Source organism: Monodon monoceros, unplaced genomic scaffold (genome assembly GCF_005190385.1).
Source record: "Monodon monoceros isolate NGI ecotype Baffin Bay Population unplaced genomic scaffold, NGI_Narwhal_1 Super_Scaffold_9, whole genome shotgun sequence".
Taxonomy (NCBI): Eukaryota; Metazoa; Chordata; class Mammalia; order Artiodactyla; family Monodontidae; genus Monodon; species Monodon monoceros.
In genome coordinates, this window is record NW_021703786.1 from 37,916,616 (window position 1) to 37,936,301 (window position 19,686).

Sequence of the window (19,686 nt, forward strand, 5' to 3'; positions counted from 1 at the left end):
CGCGGGCGGGCGGCGGGGGCCGCGCGCTCTGTGAGGCGCCGGCCTGCGTGCGCGGCTGGAGGCGGCGGCCGGGGATGCGGCGGTGCCCGGCCTGAGCCCGTTCCCGGCCATGTCGGCGGCCAAGGAGAACCCGTGCAGGAAATTCCAGGCCAACATCTTCAACAAGAGCAAGTGTCAGAACTGTTTCAAGCCCCGCGAGTCGCATCTGCTCAACGACGAGGACCTGACGCAGGTGAGCGGGCGGCGCGGGCGGGGCGGACAAAGCGGCGCCCGCGGGACGGAGCGGCGCCCTCCGCTCGCCGCCCGGTGACTCATGCGTTTCGGCGTCTCGAGGCGCCCGGCCGAGCGCGGGAACAAAGCGCGGGGCCACACTCGGCCGCCCGGCTCCGCGCCCTCTCCCACCGGCGGCCACCGGGCGGGGGCGACTTGGGTCCGGGTCTCGCTCTGGGCCGCGACCCGGGGCCGCCGGCGGGGGAGGGGCTCGCACGGCCTCCCCGCCCCCAGGGTCGCCGCTCCCGGCCGAGTCTCTGTTCCTCGTCCCTGGGGGGTTTCGCACGCTTTGGCGGCGGAAACCCGCCCACAGCGCGGCGCCGGGCCGTCCCGCGTGCCCCCGGCGCGGGTCCTGGGCCCGGCCGGCCCTTCCGGAGCTGGGCTCTGCGGCCCCGCGCGGCCACTCCCGCTTTCCCGGCCGGCCCCGCCCCCCCCACCCCCGGCCTCTCCGCAGCCTCCGTCCCCCCAACCGCCACGAGCTTCCCTTGGTCCCTCTGCGCGAGGCCGGGAGCCCCTTCCCGTTCCAGCCCAGCTGACTTCGTCGTGGGCGCTCCTTCCACCGACACGCTGCTTTGGAGTGGACCGGCCTGGCCGTTTCTCTTGCTGCGAAGTGTTTACACGGCCGGCCGAGTGGGTGGCAGGGCAGGGGTGACGGCCTGGGACCGGCTGCCTTCCCCAGTGGCCAGAAAGAAACTTCTGGTACCCGAGACCCAGAGCTTCACCCCGCACCCAGGGCTGCGGAGTCAGAGCGTTAGGACGGCAGGGTCCGTGTCCTGGTGGTGTGCCGGGCTGTGGTGGGCTTCTGAGGGAGATGCTCTCCTCTCCACTGGACGCCTTGCCCTGGGAAGCAGTTCATGTGGCCATGAGGGTCCTGGACCAGGGGTCAGGGGACTGAACTTTAGGCTTGGCTATCACTTGCAGCTGCGTGACCTTGAACAAGTCCCTGTGCCTCCTTATAGTTTATTTTCCTTCTCTGTAAATTGGGAGCAGGGATCCCTGGCTCTCCTGCCTCACTAGGCTGTTGTGAAAAGCAAGGCATGACATCGTATGAAACTTTTTCTTCTTGCAGTTTAAAAAATAAATGAACAGGAATCACCTACAGAACAGTAAGCTTGGATTTAGGAAGTTTCTGGCTTGGCAAGGGTTATTCTGAGAGAGTTTTCTGGTTATTCCAGGCAGCTGCCTAAATTGGGTGTTTACACCTCATAGGGCTTGTTTTCCGATTCTTAAACTTAGATGAATTAGAGTGGAATCTGCATATTTGAATTGAATCTGTTTTTAAAATGCTGATTATTAATTGGATTTGGTGGGGAGGGGGATGTCACAGATTTAAAAGTACCTTAATCTTGCACTGTATTCACAGTTGAATTGTGGGTTTTGAAATAGGCCTGGGCCCTCCAGGGCACAAGTGGAATGGTCGTTTCTGAAATGAGTGGGGTTATTTGTGCTGGGAGAGACTAGGCCAGCCTTCTACCTCTTGGGATCTTTCAGGAAGAAACTGTTCTTGAAGAGAGACGGAGGGAGACTCAGGGCTGTTGCCAGCAGCCTTAGCTGCTGCTCCCTGCATCCGGCCCTCCCCCAGCCTCTTACTCTCATCCTCATGGCTCCATTAGAAAACCTCAGCCAATCGGTTCCCATCAGTCTCCTTCAAGCCCCTGCTTCCTGTTGCCCCTCCCACCCTGAGCTTATTTTAGACCATCAAGGCTGGAAGATAGATCAGTGATCATTGAGGCCACCTCCTCTTTAAGGCATTTATCCTTTAGTCCTTCTCCTATGCATTTCTCTGCATACATGCAGACTCAAGTACAGTTAAAAAACCTATTTAAACCTAAACTGTATGTGCGTTTTTGCTCTGAAATATATTTTGTTTTTTCTGCTTAATGATGTTTTATAGCCATTTTCATGGTAATACATATCAATATACCAAACTTGTTTTTTGCAGATTGTACCATCAGGGATGTTTTGCATATTGTACCATCAGGGATGTACCATAGTTTAACCATTCCCTTATTGGTGGACAGCAAGGTTACTTCCAGGTTTTGTCATTATAGACAGTGAATGCCTCAACGAACAGCTTTCTAACTGCTTTTGGGTGTGTGTGTGTGTGTGTGTGAGAGAGAGAGAGAGAGAGAGAGCGAGAATGCATGTGCGTGTGCGCACGAATGCAAGTATTTCTCTGGGGGCAGATACCTAAAAATAGAATAGCTAGGTTGACATCAAGTGCATTAAATTTTTTTTTTCTACAGATAATCACCAAATTGTCTTCCAAAAAAGCTGTATCATACCATTGCCAGGATTGGGTATTATCAAATGATTTAATTCTTTAATAATTTCCCTAGTTACCAGTGAGATTAAGCCTCTTTTAGTAGTATTTATTGAATATATTTTGTTCTTTCGTGGATTTTCATATTATTTGCTCATTTTTCTATCGGGTTAGGGCCCCCCCACCATTGATTTGTAGGACCTTCTGTATATACTCTAGGTCAGCGGTCCACAAACTTTTCCTAAAGGTCAGATAGTAAATATTTCAGCCTTGTGGGCCATAAGATCTTAGTGACTACTATGTAGCTTTGCCATTGTAGCACAAAAGCCGATGTGTGAAGTTGTTGTATATAAGACATACACTAAGGGTATGGCTCTTTCCAGTGAAACTTTATTTACAAAAATAGGTAGCTGGCAGGATCGGCCTGTGAGCCATGGTTTGCCGACTCCTGCTCTAGATGTTAATCTGGCACCTGTCATACATTGTCTTTAATTGTATGGTCATTTCTCTTTCTCATGTGGTAGTTTTAAATATGACAGTTTAATTTCCATGTTTTCCTTTATAGTTTGTAGTTTCATTCTCATTCTTATGAAGGTGTTCTTTCCAATGTTATAAAATAGTCTCTGATGTTTTTCTTAGTTCTTTTATAGTTATTTTTATGCTTAGCTTTGCTTGTTCGTTTGGTTTTTGGCTGCACCGCATGGCTTGTGGGACCTTAGTTCCCTGACCAGGGATCGAACCCAGGCCCTTGGCAGTGAAAGCGTGGAGTCCTAACCACTGGACCTCCAGGGAATTTCCTATGCTTAGCTTTTTAATCCATTGGATTTGTGTTTTAGGAAGATAATTCTGGCTAAAGGCAGAAGTTCTAATAGATGCTTTTGAAGAAGTCCAATTAAATGTCAGTAAAGATCTTCTCTAGGTCAGTGCTGGCCAGGAGGGAAAGGAGTCGTCAGACACCAGGGACAGGATATTAGCAGTTGATCGGAGTGGGGATTGAGGAAACCTGGGTGGATAAAAGTACCCTTAATGGCAGTTGAGAATAGCAGATTTGGAGTAGATTTGAGGGAGCGGGGAGGAGTAAAAATAGTGTGGTAAATTTGACTTGGAGGAGGTGGAGGTCCAATTTGGTCCTTAGGTGGAGTCACCCACTTAAGGCAGTAGGCGGTTAGAGCTGGAGGAGGGGTGGGGCCAGGTGGGAATTCTGATGTCATGGGAGTGAATGGAGTCACTCAGGAGGCTGTGTAGAGTGAAATGAGAATAGAGGGAGCAGAGCAGCAGGTCTGGAACTAGGGTTCTTGGCTTCCAGGTCCTCGTCCCAGCCTGGGTTCCTGGTGGGTATTGACCTGACATGATGTCTCATTCTCCTGCTGACTCGTGCACTATTAGGAATCACTTTTTGTGGAAGGAGTCACCAAACTTCAGTTCTAGTCCCTGGTCTAGCATTGTTTTGTTGTGGGACCTTGGCTGGGTTGTTTCTCCCTCCTGGAGAATGAGCAGGTTGGTCTTGATCTTTCCCAGCTCTTCAGTCCTTCTTTGTCCCCCCTCAGCCCTCCTGGTCTAATTCTGCCCCTTGCTGTGTCCATACTCCGCTGCTGGGACTGCTGGGGCCTTGGTGTAGGAATCCCAGACATAGAGGTGGGTGGGCCAGGAGTTGGCCTCAGTGAATCATTTCATCAGTCATTTCAGTCAATCATTTCATCATTTCCCTTTGTTCCTGTGACTTTCTTGGAAGTTCCATGGTATGGAACTTCTTTATTTGACTTAACATTCATCTCAGAAACAATGGGAAGATTCCATGCCCCCCCTTTTTAGAAGATTTGTGATTATTCACAGATTGGTAGATAGTTTGGCAAGGGGTGTGTCAGAAGTTCCAGACCTTACAAATGGCCAGTAAGCACATGAAAAGATGGTCAGCATCATTAGTCATTAGGGAAATGCAAATTGAAACCATAATGAGGTACTACTTCACACCTACTAGGATGGCTTTAGTAGAAAAGGGGAAGTATTAAGTGTGGGGAAAATGTGGAGAAATTGGAGCCCTTGTGCATTGCTCATGGGAATGTAAAATGGTACAGCCGCTGTGGAAGTCAGTTTGGCAGTTCATCAGAACAATTAGCGTATGACTCAGTGATTCCATTGCTAGCATATACCCAAAAGAATTGAAAACAGGTATTCAAACAAATAGTTTTATGCATATGTTTGTAAGAGTGCTATTCACAATATCTAAAAAGTAGCAACAACCCAAATATTGATCAGTGGATGAATAGATAAACAAATTGTGGTCTAATCCATACAATGGAATATCATTCAGTCATAAAAAGGAATGAAGTACTGAGACATGCTACAACATGATGGACCCTCAGAAACATGATATTAAGTGAAAAGAATCAGACTCAAAAGGTCACATACTGTATGATTCCACTTATATGAAATGTCTACAACAGGTAAATCTGTAAAAACAGAAAGCAAGTTAGTGGTTGCCAAGGTTCTGGTAAGGGGGGAATGGGGAGTGCCTGCTGATGGGGTTGGGGTTCTGTTTTCGGGTAATGAAATGTTTTAGAATTAGATAGAGATGCTGTTTATATAACATGAGGAAATTACTAAATGCCACTGAATTATGCATTTTAAAGTGGTTAATTTTATGTGATGTGAATTTTATCTCAGTTAAAAAAAATAAACGTGCAAAAATCACACACACACACAAATTCCAAACCTGCCCCCTGCTCCTTGTGTCATTGGAGTGAATATCTGATTGTTTCTGGAGTCTAGACAAGGGATTGGCAAATTTTTTCTTAAAGGGCCAGATAGTATATATTTTAGGCTTTGCAGGCCCATAGGAAAAATCAAGGAATTTAAGTAGGTACTTATATAACTCTTTGAAAATGTAAAAACCATTCTTGGTTTTGAGACCTTAAAAAAATAGCCAATGGGCTAGATTTGGTCAATGGAACGAGCATACATAGCTTGCCAACACCCCTGGGTTAGACCAGCCCTGCCCAATAGAAGTGTAATGCGAGCAACATATGTAATTTAAAATTGTCTAGTTGCCACATTTAAAAAGTAAAAAGAAACAGGTGAAATTAACTTTACGTTTTATTTAACGTATCCAAAATATTATCATTTCAACACGTAACAAAGCTGTTATATACATTTCTACCTTTACAGCACCTTTGGTCCGGACTAGCCACTTTCCCAGTGCTCGGTAGCCACGTGTGGCTGGCGCCTACAGTGGTGGATGGGGCGTCTCTGGCTGCAGTGGCCTGGCCTGAGACCCTTGGGGGAAGTCCAGGGTGGGAAGGCTGCGCTTGTGGGTTTTTCTCCTTGGCCTGCATTCGGATTCCTGGAATGTTGGCTCTCTCGTGCTGTTACTCCTGTTTGCATCCCCCTTTTGATGTCTTTTTGCCAGCTTCAGGGGGTTCTTTCTTTGAATGTCACTTCTTTTTTGGTGACTCCTTTTACTGTGTTGTAGAGCTCTGGGGCTCTGATCCCTACTCCCTGCAGGGCAGAAGAGAGAAGGGTGTTTGCTGGTCAGGGCTTAGTGGACCTATGCTGTGGGGAGTGAATGAGAGCCCGGGGTGGGGGGGTGGGGACAGGCTTACATGTCCCTCCAGGCACATGGCAGGACGTGGTGACTGCATTCTGCACAACCCTTTGTATTTGCTGAGTGTTTTGCAGCTGTATCCTAGCTGCCTTTTTCCCTGTGTTCTAGCGTGCTACTTGACCTTTCTTTCTGAGTTCCTGTGCCCTTGCCACGCAGAAGGACTACAGTCGACGACCTGTGATTGTTCTTGGCACAGACGTGGCAGTGTGACCCAGAAAGGTTACTTACATTCTCCTGGCCTTGGTTTCCCACCTGTAAAGCAGGTGCCCACATTCTATACACAGGGAGTGGTCCACTAATGGAATGGATGGAGACTCCTGAACCCCCTTTGTGGTAATTAATATTCCAAGAAGCATAATGACGGTCTCTCCTGTGGGGAACAGATCTGCTCTCGCCTGATCACTAGGACCCTGATGTTGTGTAGCTGAAATAAATTTGACTTGGAATACTTATCTTTAAATTGTTCCCAAGCTGCCAGCTAGACTTGAAGGAGAGGAGAGAGCATTGCAATCAGGGAAAGGAGACAAGAGGGAAGTAATATCCTACTGCCCACATCCTCGTCCTGTGGGGGAGCGAGGCACACAGGGAGGCGTGGTGAGCACTGGGTGCCAATTTCGCAGCATTTAATCTGAGAAAACAGGCTTTTCGTTTATCCTTGGAAACTCACTCTCCAAGCATCACTTTCTCATCTGAAACGACATGGTTGGACCAGGTCAGTGGTTTTCAAACTTTAAATTGCGGGGCCTTTTACTCAAAGGAATCTCATGCAGAAATATTGTGTATGAAACAGAAAAAGTGACACTGTTCTGGGCGACACGGGGTCAGAGCTTGGCCTCTCAGCCATCTGTTTCCCACCCATGGGACCTCCAGTCATTTCTGAGGTCTGCGAGGGGCAGGTTTGAAAACTCTGCCCTAGGTTTCGTGGTCCCTTCAGTTTGAGCAGCTGAGACTCTGTGAAATTGTCTGCGGCTCTTTCACAGCTGCCCTGGGATGGGACCCCTGAATGCCCATCCCCACGACTCCCATTATACTGTCACTTCCTTTGGAGGCGAGAGAGCCAGAGGATTGATTCGCTGCCATTTTGTTTCTGGAGCCTGGAGCTAGAATCTTCCAAACCACTTGCTGGTTTTCTCAGTCAGGGTCATCCTAGTTCACATGAAACCACAGCCTGGTTCTTGCCTGGAGTCTGTAACCCTTCCAGCTCCTTCCTCCCCTCGCTCAGCTTGGTGTGTGTGCTGCGCTGGACGGTGTCCTGCCCGGTCCTTGGGGCAGCTCGCGGTGAGAGTGAGTCGACGGGCCTGTGGAGTCCTCCTGAACCTGCTTCGCACTGGATCAGGTGTTGTGTGTACCGTGACTTCCTTCCACCGCCGGCGGCTGGGGAGGCGAGCAGGGCTGGTGGCAACATGGCCACCTGTGGAGTGTAGGGGACGTCGAGTTTCAGAGAGGTTGGGTGCCTGCCTTAGGTCGCGGAGCTGCCTGCGGATGGGGCTGTGTGCCACATGGTGTGCGGCCGGGAACCTGCCCTCCCTCCTCCTGGCAAGGCCGCTTTGACTTGTTAACGTGGTACTGTTTCAGTAGGAGGCTGGGGTATTGCAAGCTGAGTTAGAGCTGTTTAATGGAGCTCTAATTCCTTCCCCCGGGAGGAGGGGCCTGAGGGGCTGGGGGATCCTCCCACCCTTGAGCAGGTGAAGGATTGTCCCCATTAGCAGGTGGAGCCACTGAGACCCAGGGAGGTGCAGCCTAGGTCACAGGAAGGCCAGTGTGGGTTTTTTCAAAGTTTTTCTTGGCCCTCCCTGTGTCTGCTAACATGCATTAACCTTTGCTGTCAGAAACAGGGCCTTACCCTGACTTGGATTCCTTGGTTGCTGGGGGCGCATGGGGCAGGCAGAGCATTTTACAGGTCCTCCCGCAGGTCCTAACATCTCAGCCTTGGAGTGTCTCACGTCCCCTGGACAGGCTGCTGGCCTGTTGCAGTGACCACACCTTTGGTGCAGCCCTGAACAGGAAGCACTGTTTTCCCCTGAGGGATTCAGAATCAGGAAGTAGTTGTGTCCTTGATCCCTAGGTCCTAAAACACTGGTTGGAACAGGCAGACCGGGGAGACTCCATGTGCACCTGCGGTCCCGTTTCTCCCCTCCTAGTACCCTGGCCCACAGCTAAAGGGGCTGGGAGGGGGAGCAGCTGCTGGGAGTCCCAGCTGAACCAGAGAAAGAGTCCAGGTCTCCCGGGTGCCGTACTCAGAGCCTGTCTACCTGGGGCTGGCGGGTCTTCCGCTTAGGGACCGCTCTGACCTAGAAATCTGACACAGTTACACGTGCTCAGGTAAGGGAATGGGAGGGTTAAGGGAGGGGGCTTTCAGCTCAGATTTGGGTCTTATGCTGCTTGAGCAACTTACCCAGAATTTAAGAGTCTGCATCCCTCCTCTGAAAACGGGGGCTGCAACAAGATCCATGTCTGTGGGCGCCTGTGAGGATGGTGGAAGATGCAGGAAATAGCAAGAGTGCCACATCTGTGAATGCTTGCGTGTGTAGTGGGCGCTCAGTATACGGGCTTCGTTTCATCAGCACTGACCCAGAGAGGCGAGCCACCTCTGTGGCGAGGTGCTAGCACGTGGGATGGCTGGCCCTCAGACTCTCTTTCTGTCTGCCCTGTGCCCACAGAGCAGGGGCCCAGGCCGCCTACTCTCCTGCGAGCTGCTTGGCATCACCCTAGCAGCTTCCCCACGTCAGCCCCGAGGGATTGGAAGGGCCTTGTGGGTTTCCTTATGTGGGTTTGATTTTCAGAACATGTTTAAGTGTAAAGAGTGAACTGATTTTAAGAATTTTTAGAGTATAAGAAGCGAAGAGGCAGGACTTCCCTGGTGGTCCAGTGGTTAAGACTCTGCACTTCCATTGCAGGGGGCATGGGTTCGATCCCTAGTCAGGGAACTAAGATCCCATAGGCCGTGCAGCGTGGCCCCCCCGCAAAAAAGCGAAGAGGCCAGGTACCATCAGGCTGAGACTTACCATTAGAGGGTGTGGGCTGCTCCAGAGGCCAACAGCCAGCGTGACAGCCACCCCTGAGCACCTCCCAAGCCCAGAGAAATGCACAGTGCAAGTCCCGTGAATGGCAGTGGCACATCCCGATTTCAGAAGTCACTTTGCATGGAAGTGTCTGAGTGGCCATCAGCAAGGTGGGAGAGGGTTAAGAGAAGCTGCTTATCCTGCTGGTGTCCCTGGGAGCAGTTGTCTGGGAATCCAAGTTTTCTTGCCCGTGGGCCTGGGGTAAATGGGCAGAGGAGGGTAGAGAGCAGCCTGGGCCCAGTCCTGAATCACTGGGCAGTGAGCAGGAGGTCTGGCCAGGCCCTTTGGTCACCAGCATTGATTAACTCACTTCAGCTGGCAGGTGGGTTCTCCAGCTTCCTCCCCTGCTGTCCCACATCCTTTACAGATCACACACTCTTCCAGGGGGTGGAGCGTTCCGTGGGGTCTGAACAAGCAGATGTGGCTCCTTGCGAGAGCCTGTGAGCAAGCTCTTCTAACAGGCAGATGCCATCTTGGCACACAGCCCGTTGACTCTCATCCCCACGTCTCCCTTCCCTCCTAGAAACCCTGTGAGCTTAGAGGATCTTCCTGGGAACTGGGCCAGCGAGCTGGCCATGCAGCCTTGTCTGGTGTGGCTTTCTATACTTAAATCGAAGGAGCAGTTGACGTGCTCTGAGATTATTTATTGTGGCAGTGGTCAGTGGTGGCATTCATAGCTAACAATAACTGCTGTGTGCCAGGCCACTGTTAACTCATTTATATTCATAACAGCCTTATGAAGTAGAGAGATAAGAAAACTGAGATGGAAAGAGGTCCTAGAACTTGCCCGGGGGTGACACAGCAAGTGGCAGAGGTGGGACGCAAACCCAGATAGTCTGACTTGGCCTCCTCCCACTGTTCCCCTTGTGGACCTGGGTGGGCTCAAGTAGGCTTTCTGGACCTTAGATCTCTAGCTGTGTGTGTCCCTTGGCCCCTCGTGTCCAGCAGCCGGGGGCTGCCCTGCCAGGGGTATATGTGCTGGGAAGGGTGGGGCTGGAGGATGAGGCTTGGGCTGAACTTGTTAAATTTCCTGTCTCTTTTTTTTTTTTCCTTCCATTGGACTTTCCTGTCCTACCTGTTACTTTATAGGAAGCACAGCTTTTTGAGGGACAGGGTGTGATATTTTTCCTGCAAAGCCATTGCCTCAGAAATTTGTCCCCACGCATTCTCTAGCATTCCTCCCTTTGCCACAAGTAGCATCATGTTCCAAAAATTCCACGGCCATCGGCTCCTTGTCAAGCCCAAACAGGGAAGGGGCTTTCTAAAGTGTCCCTTTCCCCTCTTCCTGCAGCTGCTGCTGTCCAGGGAGGAGCCCTGGGCATGGGCTGGGCTTGCAGGGCATGTGTGTGGGCAGAGGGGTGAGTGGGCAGCTGAGCTGGGGCGTGGGAGGGAGGATGGCCAGCAGGCCGGCGGCCTCGTGCCCTCCCGTCTCTGGGCCTGAGATCTAGTGAGGTCTGCGTGTGGGTTTTTGTTTGTTCTTGGTTTTTTGAGGTAAAATTCATGGAACGTAAAATTAATCACTTTAAAGCATACAGTTCAGGACTTCCCTGGTGGCGCAGTGGTTAAGAATCCGCCTGCCAATGCAGGGGACACAGGTTTGAGCCCTAGTCTGGGAAGATCCCACATGCCACGGAGCAACTAACCCCATGCGCCACAACTACTGAGCCCGTGCGCCACAACTACTGAAGCCCGCGTGCCTAGAGCCCGTGCTCCACAACAAGAGAAGCCACCACAGTGAGAAACCTGCACAACACAAGAGTAGTCCCGCTTGCTGCAACAAGAGAAAGCTGGCGTGCAGCAACGAAGACCCAAAGCAACCAAAAATAAATAAATAAATGAAGTGTGCTGTTCAGCTGCGTTTAGCACATTCCCAATATGCTAAGTTCACCAGCACTCGGTAATTTAAGACTTTCATCGCCCCAAAAGAACGCGCCATCACTACTGAAGAGCTAGGCTCCACTCCCTACCCCCATCCTCAGCAACCACCAATCTGCTTTTCTTCCCTACGGATTTACCTCTTTTGGAAATTTCACCAAAATGGAATCGTAGAAATTGTGACCCCTTTTGTCTGGCTTTTTGCACCGAGCGTGTTTTCAGGGTTCATGTGGTAGCATGAACCTGTGTTCACTGCTTGTTTCTGGCCGAGTATTGCATTATGTGGCATAGCGCATCTTGTTTATCTCTTTGTCTGTAGATGGACCCTTGGGCTGTCCTGCCTTCTGGCTGTTGTGACTAGTGCTGCTGTGAACACCCACATGCACACTTCCGTCTAACCCTCCTTTCAGCTCTTCTAGGTGGAAACCAGGGGAGGAATTGTTGGGTCCCGTGGAATTCTGTCGTGAGCCGCGTTGGGAAGCGGCACATTAAGCCAGACCTCAGCACTGTGGACTGTGGGGTGGGCGGGCAGATACGGCACTGGACGGGTGGAGGAGCCTGGGATGGGGACCTGGGGTCTGTGGCAGAGGCGCTGAGCCCGTGTACAGGGCTGGCCGAGCCACCTGGAGCTCTGCTCCCTCCTGAGTATCAGCCTAGCTGCCGAGAAGGAGCTAAGCTGGGGCTTCAGAGTTGTGGGGAAGGGGGCCGAGGGGGCGTGGGAGCTGAAGGCCAGGCCGTGTAGGGAGACACCGGTGCACCCCAGGGTGGTGAGGTGCGGAGGAGCTGCTGAGAGCCAGTCTCCGACCGGATCTGGCCTCTTTACTACTTTTTATTTTTATTTTTTGCGTTACGCGGGCCTCTCACTGTTGTGGCCTCTCCCGCTGCAGAGCACAGGCTCCAGACGCGCAGGCCCAGCGGCCATGGCTCACGGGCCCAGCCACTCCGCGGCATGTGGGATCTTCCCAGACCAGGGCACGAACCCGTGTCCCCTGCATCAGCAGGCGGACTCTCAACCACTGCGCCACCAGGGAAGCCCCTGTTTACTACTCTTATTACCAGTTTTCAAACTTTATTTCTTTAGCCATGGAGCATGGAGCCCCTTGAAATGGAACGCGGAACTTGCCCATGTGAAGTCCCCGGAGGGGGGAAGGGATGGTTCCCCAGCCGCCTGCCCCACCCCATGGTCTGCAGTGGCCCTGAAGCACTGTTTGAAAACCACTGATTGACTCTAACCCTTGCATTAAAATTTGTTAATAGAATGAAATATTTGATATATACGGAAAAACTTCAGTGGCGTGTGTGTACAGCATAGGTGCAGCCTTCCTGCTGAATGTTCGAGGTGCTGGTGTTTCTGCTGTGTCAGCCTCCCAGATGCTGGGATCCAGGGGAGGGGACCACAAGTAGGTGTTGCCCCGTTGTTGGGCCCAGCCCCCTCTGCAGACTTCCTCTCCATGCAGAGGCTCGCCTCTCAAGAGGAAGGTCTCCCTGCCCAGATGTGTGCAGGAGTCTTCCAGTTCCAGATGGACCTTAAGGCAGCTGCTGGGGGCAAGTCTGGTATGAGATGCGACCCGTTAAGGTAGTGCTGTTGAGGAGAAAGGACTCCGTGTGGAGACCTGGAGACAGACCTGAAGGCTTGTGTGTTTAGGCTGACAGAGCCAGCGTGTGAGCAGGGCCCCCGAGAACCAGGAGGGCTGATCTGAGGACGGGCTGGGCTGGGGGTGGGGCGGCTGGCTAGGTCAGTGGTTCCCAGACTGTTTGTTTTTGGGCCCCTTTATGCTTTTGATTACTGAGGTCTTCAAAGGGCTTTTGTTTATGTCGGTTACATCCAATGGTATTTACTGTATGAGAAATTAAAACGAGACATTTAAAAAATTTTATTAATTCATTAAAAAATAAAATAAACTTGTTACATGTTCACATAAATAACAGGTATATTCTGAAAAATAACTTTTCCAAAACAAAAAAAGTTTTGTTTAGAAGAGTCGCATCATTTTACCCTTGCGCATCTCTGTACCATCTATCTTAATGGAAGACAGCTGGATTCTCATATCTTTTGCACATGATCTGTTGTGATATCCTGTCGTGTATCCTCTGGAAAAGCCTATATGCTAGTGAAAGAATGAGTGCAAAAAAGGGCAAATGATGACTTAGCATTTTTGTAAAACTAGTTTTGGCTCATGGACCCCTTAAAAGGGTCTCAGGGCCCCCTTAAAAGGGCCATCCCTTTGAGGACCACTGGTCTGGCTCAAGCTGGGCCATTTGCTTGAAGGCCCCGAATGCCTCATGGGAGTGGCAGTGAGGACGTCTGTCAGGACGGGCAGAGCCCCAGGCGGTGCTCAGAGTGCTGGGGTGGGTAGAGGATGGAGCGGGGGGCATAAGCAGCCACCCTTGCCTCCTGCTGCCAAGGGCTCTCCGTGGAATAAATAAAGTGTGGGTAAGGCACACGGCATGTGGTGGGGACTCGACGTGACACACAGGGAATGTTTATTCTGAGGCTTGGAGAAGTTGTTTTGCTGTCACATCTCCCCACTGGGCTCTGCAGCTCTCAGGAGGGAGGGGTGGAGATGACCGGAGGTTTTAGGATGGAGCCTGCAGTGCTGGGGCTGGTGCCACTGTGAAGTGTGGCGTGAGAGGTGGCTGAGGACTGCGGAGCAGGGCAGGCAGTCCTCCTCGGGCTCTGCCGCTGGTTTGCTCGGCAGCCAGAAGGCAAGGTGACCTCACTCTTTTCCCCTAGTGCTGCTTGACACATTCCGAGACCCTGGAGGCACAGGGTTGGGGCTTGGGTGGGAAGTCAGGGTGGAGAGGGAGATTAGGATTCCTCGCTCTTGGAGTGACGGTCAGTCGGTCAGTCGAGTCCTGCGCCCTTGAAGCATGTTGGCGGGAAGGGGATTCATGAGAGTCTCGGAGGCCCCCAGAGGTCTCAGGTGACAACAATAGGGATTTTAAAATTCTATTTTGGGGGAAGAAGCTTGGATCAACCCTCAGGATTTTCCTTGGAGGAGGAAAATTACCTCTTCTCTTTGGGGTTAAAGTGCTCCTTAGCCGGGTCCTGCCCCTTGGATTTGGTAGCTGGCAGGAATTTAGTTGTCTTTCTTTAAAAAAAATTTTTGGCTGCACCTCACGACGTGTGGGATCTTAGTTCCCCAACCAGGGATTGAACCCGCACCTCCTGCAGTGGAAGCACTGGAGGCGTGGAGTCTTAACCACTGGACACTCAGGGAAGTCCCGGAATTTAAGCGTCTTTAATGTTAGATGAGAAGATATCCCCATAGACTTAGACTTAGACCTTTTAGACCTCTGTTAAAGAAAATATTTCTTTGCCCCTTCTTGTGCACTGGTTACCCCGCCCTGTCCAGCCCGTGTGTGGCCGGCACGTGGAGGCTTCCATCTTGAGCTTGATCTGAGCAGTTGGGGCTGCTGCCCCCCAGTCTGCTTTCAGGGAGCCTCTCAGGACTCCCTTGCAGCACCCCATTCAACCCTTTTCCCTTCGCAGCTTTTGAAAAGCTAATTGTTCAGACTTCACGTGACATGTGGTGTTTACCTCTTTGGTCTCTCCTAAAGGAGTTTTAACAACAGTCACCAAACTTGGATATGAATGTTCACAGCCACCAAAAGGGGGAAACAACCCCAGTGTCATCAATAAACAGATGTGGTCCATCCACACAATGGAATATTACTTGGCCATGAAAAGGAGTGTGGTACAACCAACAACTACAGCATGGATGACCCTCGAAAACATTCGCTCAGTGGGAGAAGCCAGACACAAAAGACCATGTGTCATCTGATTCCATTCGTGTGAAGCGTCCAGACTAGGCAAATCTGTAGAGACGTAAAGCAGATTAGTGGTTGCTGGGGACTGGAGCGGGGCGTGTGGGGGGAATGATAGCTAAAGTATACAGGGCTTCTTTTTGGGATAGATTTGATTACGGTGGCGGATGCACTGCAGACCATTGACTTGTACACTTTTAAATGGGTGAGTTGTATGGTATGTGAATTATATCTCAAAAAAGTAAGTTATTACAAAAAAAACACCAAAACAGTCATTACCCGCACCCCCCCCGTTTTTGGTTTGTGCTTGTAATTCACATTTTTTAAAAAAAAATTATTTATTTTTGGTTGCGTTGGGTTTTCGTTGCTGCCTGTGGGCTTTCTCTAGTTGTGGTGAGCAGGGGCTACTCTTTGTTGCAGTGTGCAGGCTTCTCATTGCAGCAGCTTCTCTTGCTGTGGAGCACGGGCTCTAGGTGCGCGGGCTCAGTAGGTGTGACTCGCAGGCTCTAGAGTGCAGGCTCAGTAGTTGTGGCGTACGGGCTTCGTTGCTCCGTGGCATGTGGGATCTTCCCAGACCAGGGCTTGAACCCGTGTCCCCTGCATTGGCAGGTGGATTTTTTTTTTTTAATGTTTTATTTATTTGGTTGCTCCGGGTCTTAGCTGCAGCAGGCAGGCTCCTTAGTTGTGGCACGCAAACTCTTAGTTGCAGCATGCACGTGGGATCTAGTTCCCTGACCAGGGATCAAACCCTGGGCCCCCTGCACTGGGAGTGTGGAGTCTTATACACTGCGCCACCAGGGAAGTCCCGACAGGTGGATTCTTAACCACTGCACCACCAGGGAAGTCCCTGTAATTCACATTTTGCCAAACCTTTATTTGACATCTTTGTTTCCTGTCTTTTTGTCATTTTTGGTTTGACATCTGCTACCCATGAGTAGCTAACACCTCAGATTCTACCTCCGTCCTGCGCTCTGTCCTGGTTATCCCAGTCCCCCAGGAGCATGCTGGACGGGCATGGTGTTGGCCTCGCCCTCTCACACCCACGTGTGCGTGTCTGTGCACGCACAGCTTGGGGCTCAGCCGTGGTCAAGTGCGTGGCAGCTGTGTGGCAGCAGCGTGGACGTGTTCTGTGCTGAAAGCAACTGGCCATGAGATAACTTTATTTGGAGTTCGGTTCATTGTTTCACCAAGTATTTATTGTCTTTGTCTCCACCCAGTGCTACTTCTGATTTGGCTGAAGGGTGGGACTTTATCTCGAGGTTTAGAGCTCTGGAGGAGGGGGCCCCCAAAGACACTGGGCCTTATGGTATTTTGGGGGTGTGCCCTCTCCCCTTGGAACCCTGCGCCATAGCATGCTGCCGGGTGGGCGGCACGAGGCAGTGGGTGAGGCTTGGCGGCCTCTGCACATGCCAGCCGGCCTCCCTGTCGCATGTCCCCTGACCTCCATTTCTGAGGTTGCCTTTGCTGGCTCCTCACGGAGGTCTCTCCCAGATCCCTCCTCTGTGCTCCCTGGTGCTGAGTTCCTTACCCTTAGCTCCAGTTTTTGTGTCTTTGTCTCATTGTGGGTATTCTCAGTGGCTTTGTTGTCTTGGCATCCTGACATTTGACAGCAAAGATGGGTAAACTGCATTTCTTATAAGTTTCTTTCTTCTGGGCCACATGTCCTTGTGTAATTAGTAGGTTCCCTACTCATTCCCCAAAGTATCCCAGTTTGGATGATAAATGTACAGGGTTACTCTACATTTGAGGCTCTACTTTCTCTGGGTGGAGGTGGGAGCCTGTGCTCACACTTACGTCTTTCATCCACAGGTAGGAAAGACTCCTCCTTCTGGAGAAGAGCCCCATGGTCTCTGTCCACTCCCCAAATGCCTTCACAGCCCGTAGTGCCTGGCCAAGCTGGGTGGGCGGCTCCATGAAGGGTGGTTTGTGGAGGTTCATCCTCTAGTGAACTCCTTACGGGGACCATGCATTGGCACTACACACAGGCCCCAGACCTCAGCTGCAGGGATGTCTAGGGGAGGCCCTGAGTGATGTGCTGGTCAGGATTAGACCCCCAAGGAGAGTCACCCACTTGGGAACGTGCATCCTGCTGGGATGGCACCAGCCTTTACTTTTGGGAGTGGCTCACTGATGGGCGGTGTCGAGAGGTTAAAGGCAAGATATGGGGCCAGGTGGCCTTGACTCACACCTGCTTAGACACTGTGGTTTCCTTGTATGTGAAATGGAAGAGTGGCACAGGGTACACGATGTGAAGTGCCTGGAGCAGTGACCCGCCTCTTAAGCCGTGAGCGTTGGCTGTGGTGACAGTGGGGACAGCTGTGACTAACAGAGCAAACCGATGGGCATTTCAAGCAGACTTCCCACGTGCTCACTCAGAGGGAACGTGTTTCTTCAGGGCCACATACCTGATGCTTTTCTTTCTCGGAAGCTGGGCTTCACCCTAGGCCCTGATGGCATTGAGTTGCATACGGTGGCTGCCCCACGATTGTGCGTATCTTTGCAGCGGCTGACGGTCCTCTCCTGACTTTCAGAGGCAGATGACAGGCCCTGGGCGCTCGTGCCGGCAGGTGGTGCCCACATGGAGGAATGTAGTTTGGGTCTAGAACTGAATGTCTGTAAAGCAATAGGACAGTATTCTCCAGGGCTTGATTGAGACACCTTGGACAAGGCTTAGAGACGAGTTCCAACACAGTTTGGTCCACGTGGCATTGGGAGAAGCCTGGTGTGGCCTCTTGAGGGATCTGCAGTGATGGCTGACGCTGGTTGGCCCTGACGGGTTTGTTCTAAAAGAGAAGCCCCACGTTCCTGGGGTCTTGGCCCTACTGGCCTGTAGAGGTGTGTGCTAACCCAGGTGTGGGTCAGGCAGGTGGGCACAAGCTCCACTGACAGGCCTCCCTCTGCGGTGTGCTTGGATGAAGTGGTCTTTGGGTGGCCAGGACACACCGAGGTTTTGGCGGGGGTAAGGCCTCAGACTGACTTGGACATGTGCTCACATTTCCTTTTACTGACTTAACATCTACACATCCCAGAAGAGACAGGCAACCTTGGAATCTCCCATGATTTACAAGCTTGTAAAGATGGCCAGACGGCTGCTACCCAGGCATCGTTTCTCCTTTTGGAATTGAAATGCAGAAAATATTATACATCCTGTTTGCTATGAGTGTGGAAGCATTTCCACAGAAACTCTTTTGTGGAAAAGGTCAAGGAACCAACCTCAAAACCACAGAAGATATATTAGCTGCAATTTACACACCTTCTGCCCATAGATCTTTCAGTGAATTCTCTACCAAAGGGCCATTTGCCCTCACCTCATGCTTGAGTGCAGCTCCTCAACCCCCCACATCGGGCCCAGAGAAATCTTTGCCCCAGGAATCTCCCTGAAGCTGGGATACTGGCCCCCATAGGTATGGATCCTTCTTCAAGGCTGCTTGGAGATTGTTCTTCTTGAAGAACTTTCATGGGGATGGTCATTGTGCTTGGAGGTTATATGTTCAGGCTTGTGTGCGGGAGCCTGTGTGGGGTTTGCATGCTTTGCCCCTCCCCTCAGAGTCAGGATTCCTGGGGTCCATCTGGACTGGCCTTGAATACTCTACAGTCTTTCCCTTCACACTTAGGGTTCATTCCCCTGAGCACTGCTGGCCTCTACACACCAGCTGTGTGCATGGGCCTGAGTAGATGCTGGGATTTATGTCCCTGACTCTCAGGCATTGATTGTTCAGTGACTCAGTGTGTGTTTGTGTCTGATGTCATTTAAAAATTTTTTAATGGCAAGGATATATATATTTTCCTTTTATTGTAGATGTTGAAACTGAGACTCACAGCTATAGTGTCTTGTTCTGGGCTACACAATGATGAAGTCAAGGAACCAGAACTTGAACTTGGGCCTCCTGGCTCCCAGGCCGGGGTCTTTACACTGACTACCCAGAACTGTTAGGTCATGTTGGTGGAGAGTGCAGTACAGGGGTTCCCTAACCTCATCTTCTGCCGGGAATGATCAAGGCTGTATCAGAAGGCGTGCATGCATGGGCAGTCAAACATCTTCCCTTCCTTTTAAAAAATAATATCTAGGGGCTTCCCTGGTGGTGCAGCGGTTAAGAATCTGCCTGCCAATGCAGGAGACATGGGTTTGAGCCCTGGTCCGGGAAGATCCCACATGCTGCTGAGCAACTGAGCCCATGCACCACAACTATTGAGCCTGTGCTCTAGAGCCCGCGAGCCACAACTTACTGAAGCCTGTGCACCCTAGAGCCGGTGCTCTGCAACAAGAGACGCTACCACCATGAGAAGACGGTGCACTGCAACAAAGAGTAGCCCCCGCTCGCTGCAACTAGAGAAAGCCCGCGCACAGCAACGAAGACCCAACGCAGCCAAAAATAACTAAAATAAATAAATAAATAAATTAAAACAAAAAATCTGGTAAGTGCTATATAGTAGCATTAGTTTACAAAAAATGATGTTAAGTAAACAAACAAAAACCCCCAAGAGTTGTTCATGATCCCAACAGTGAACACAATAGTTGTTTTCTTGTTGACTCCCAGTCTTACTCAGTCCTGCTGTATTTTTAAATCATAGGCCACATTTTCACATCCTGCCTTGGTTCCCTGAAGGAGACATCCCTGGTCCCCTTCACTAGACTGAATGCCCCTTGGGGACTATATGTGTTTCATGTTTTTATCTCTGATACCTTGAGTGATTGCAGCTTCAGAGCAGCTTGTGGGGAAATTCTGCTGAACACTTCCAGAGGGCTCTGGTCACCCAGGAGGCAGAGAGAAGCCCCCAGCTCTGGGTGGGGAGCACTGACTTGATGGGAGTCCTGTGGGTTCATACTCTAGAGGGTTTCTTGACTT

The 19,686-nt window shown here is 51.1% G+C and overlaps 1 protein-coding gene across 7 annotated transcripts in view; it reads left to right on the forward strand.

Moving 5' to 3' along the window:
* The first annotated feature begins 8 nt into the window (after window positions 1-8).
* MPRIP (myosin phosphatase Rho interacting protein) overlaps window positions 9-19,686 on the forward strand; it is a 129,148-nt gene continuing 109,470 nt past the window's right edge. For all 7 annotated transcript variants that reach the window (XR_003791900.1, XM_029211431.1, XM_029211430.1 and 4 more), the window contains exon 1: window positions 9-232. Coding sequence is in view for 6 of the 7 variants with exons in the window: in XM_029211431.1 (XP_029067264.1) it covers window positions 110-232 (123 nt within the window). In the remaining variant the exon portion in view is untranslated. The remainder of the gene's footprint in view (window positions 233-19,686) is intronic.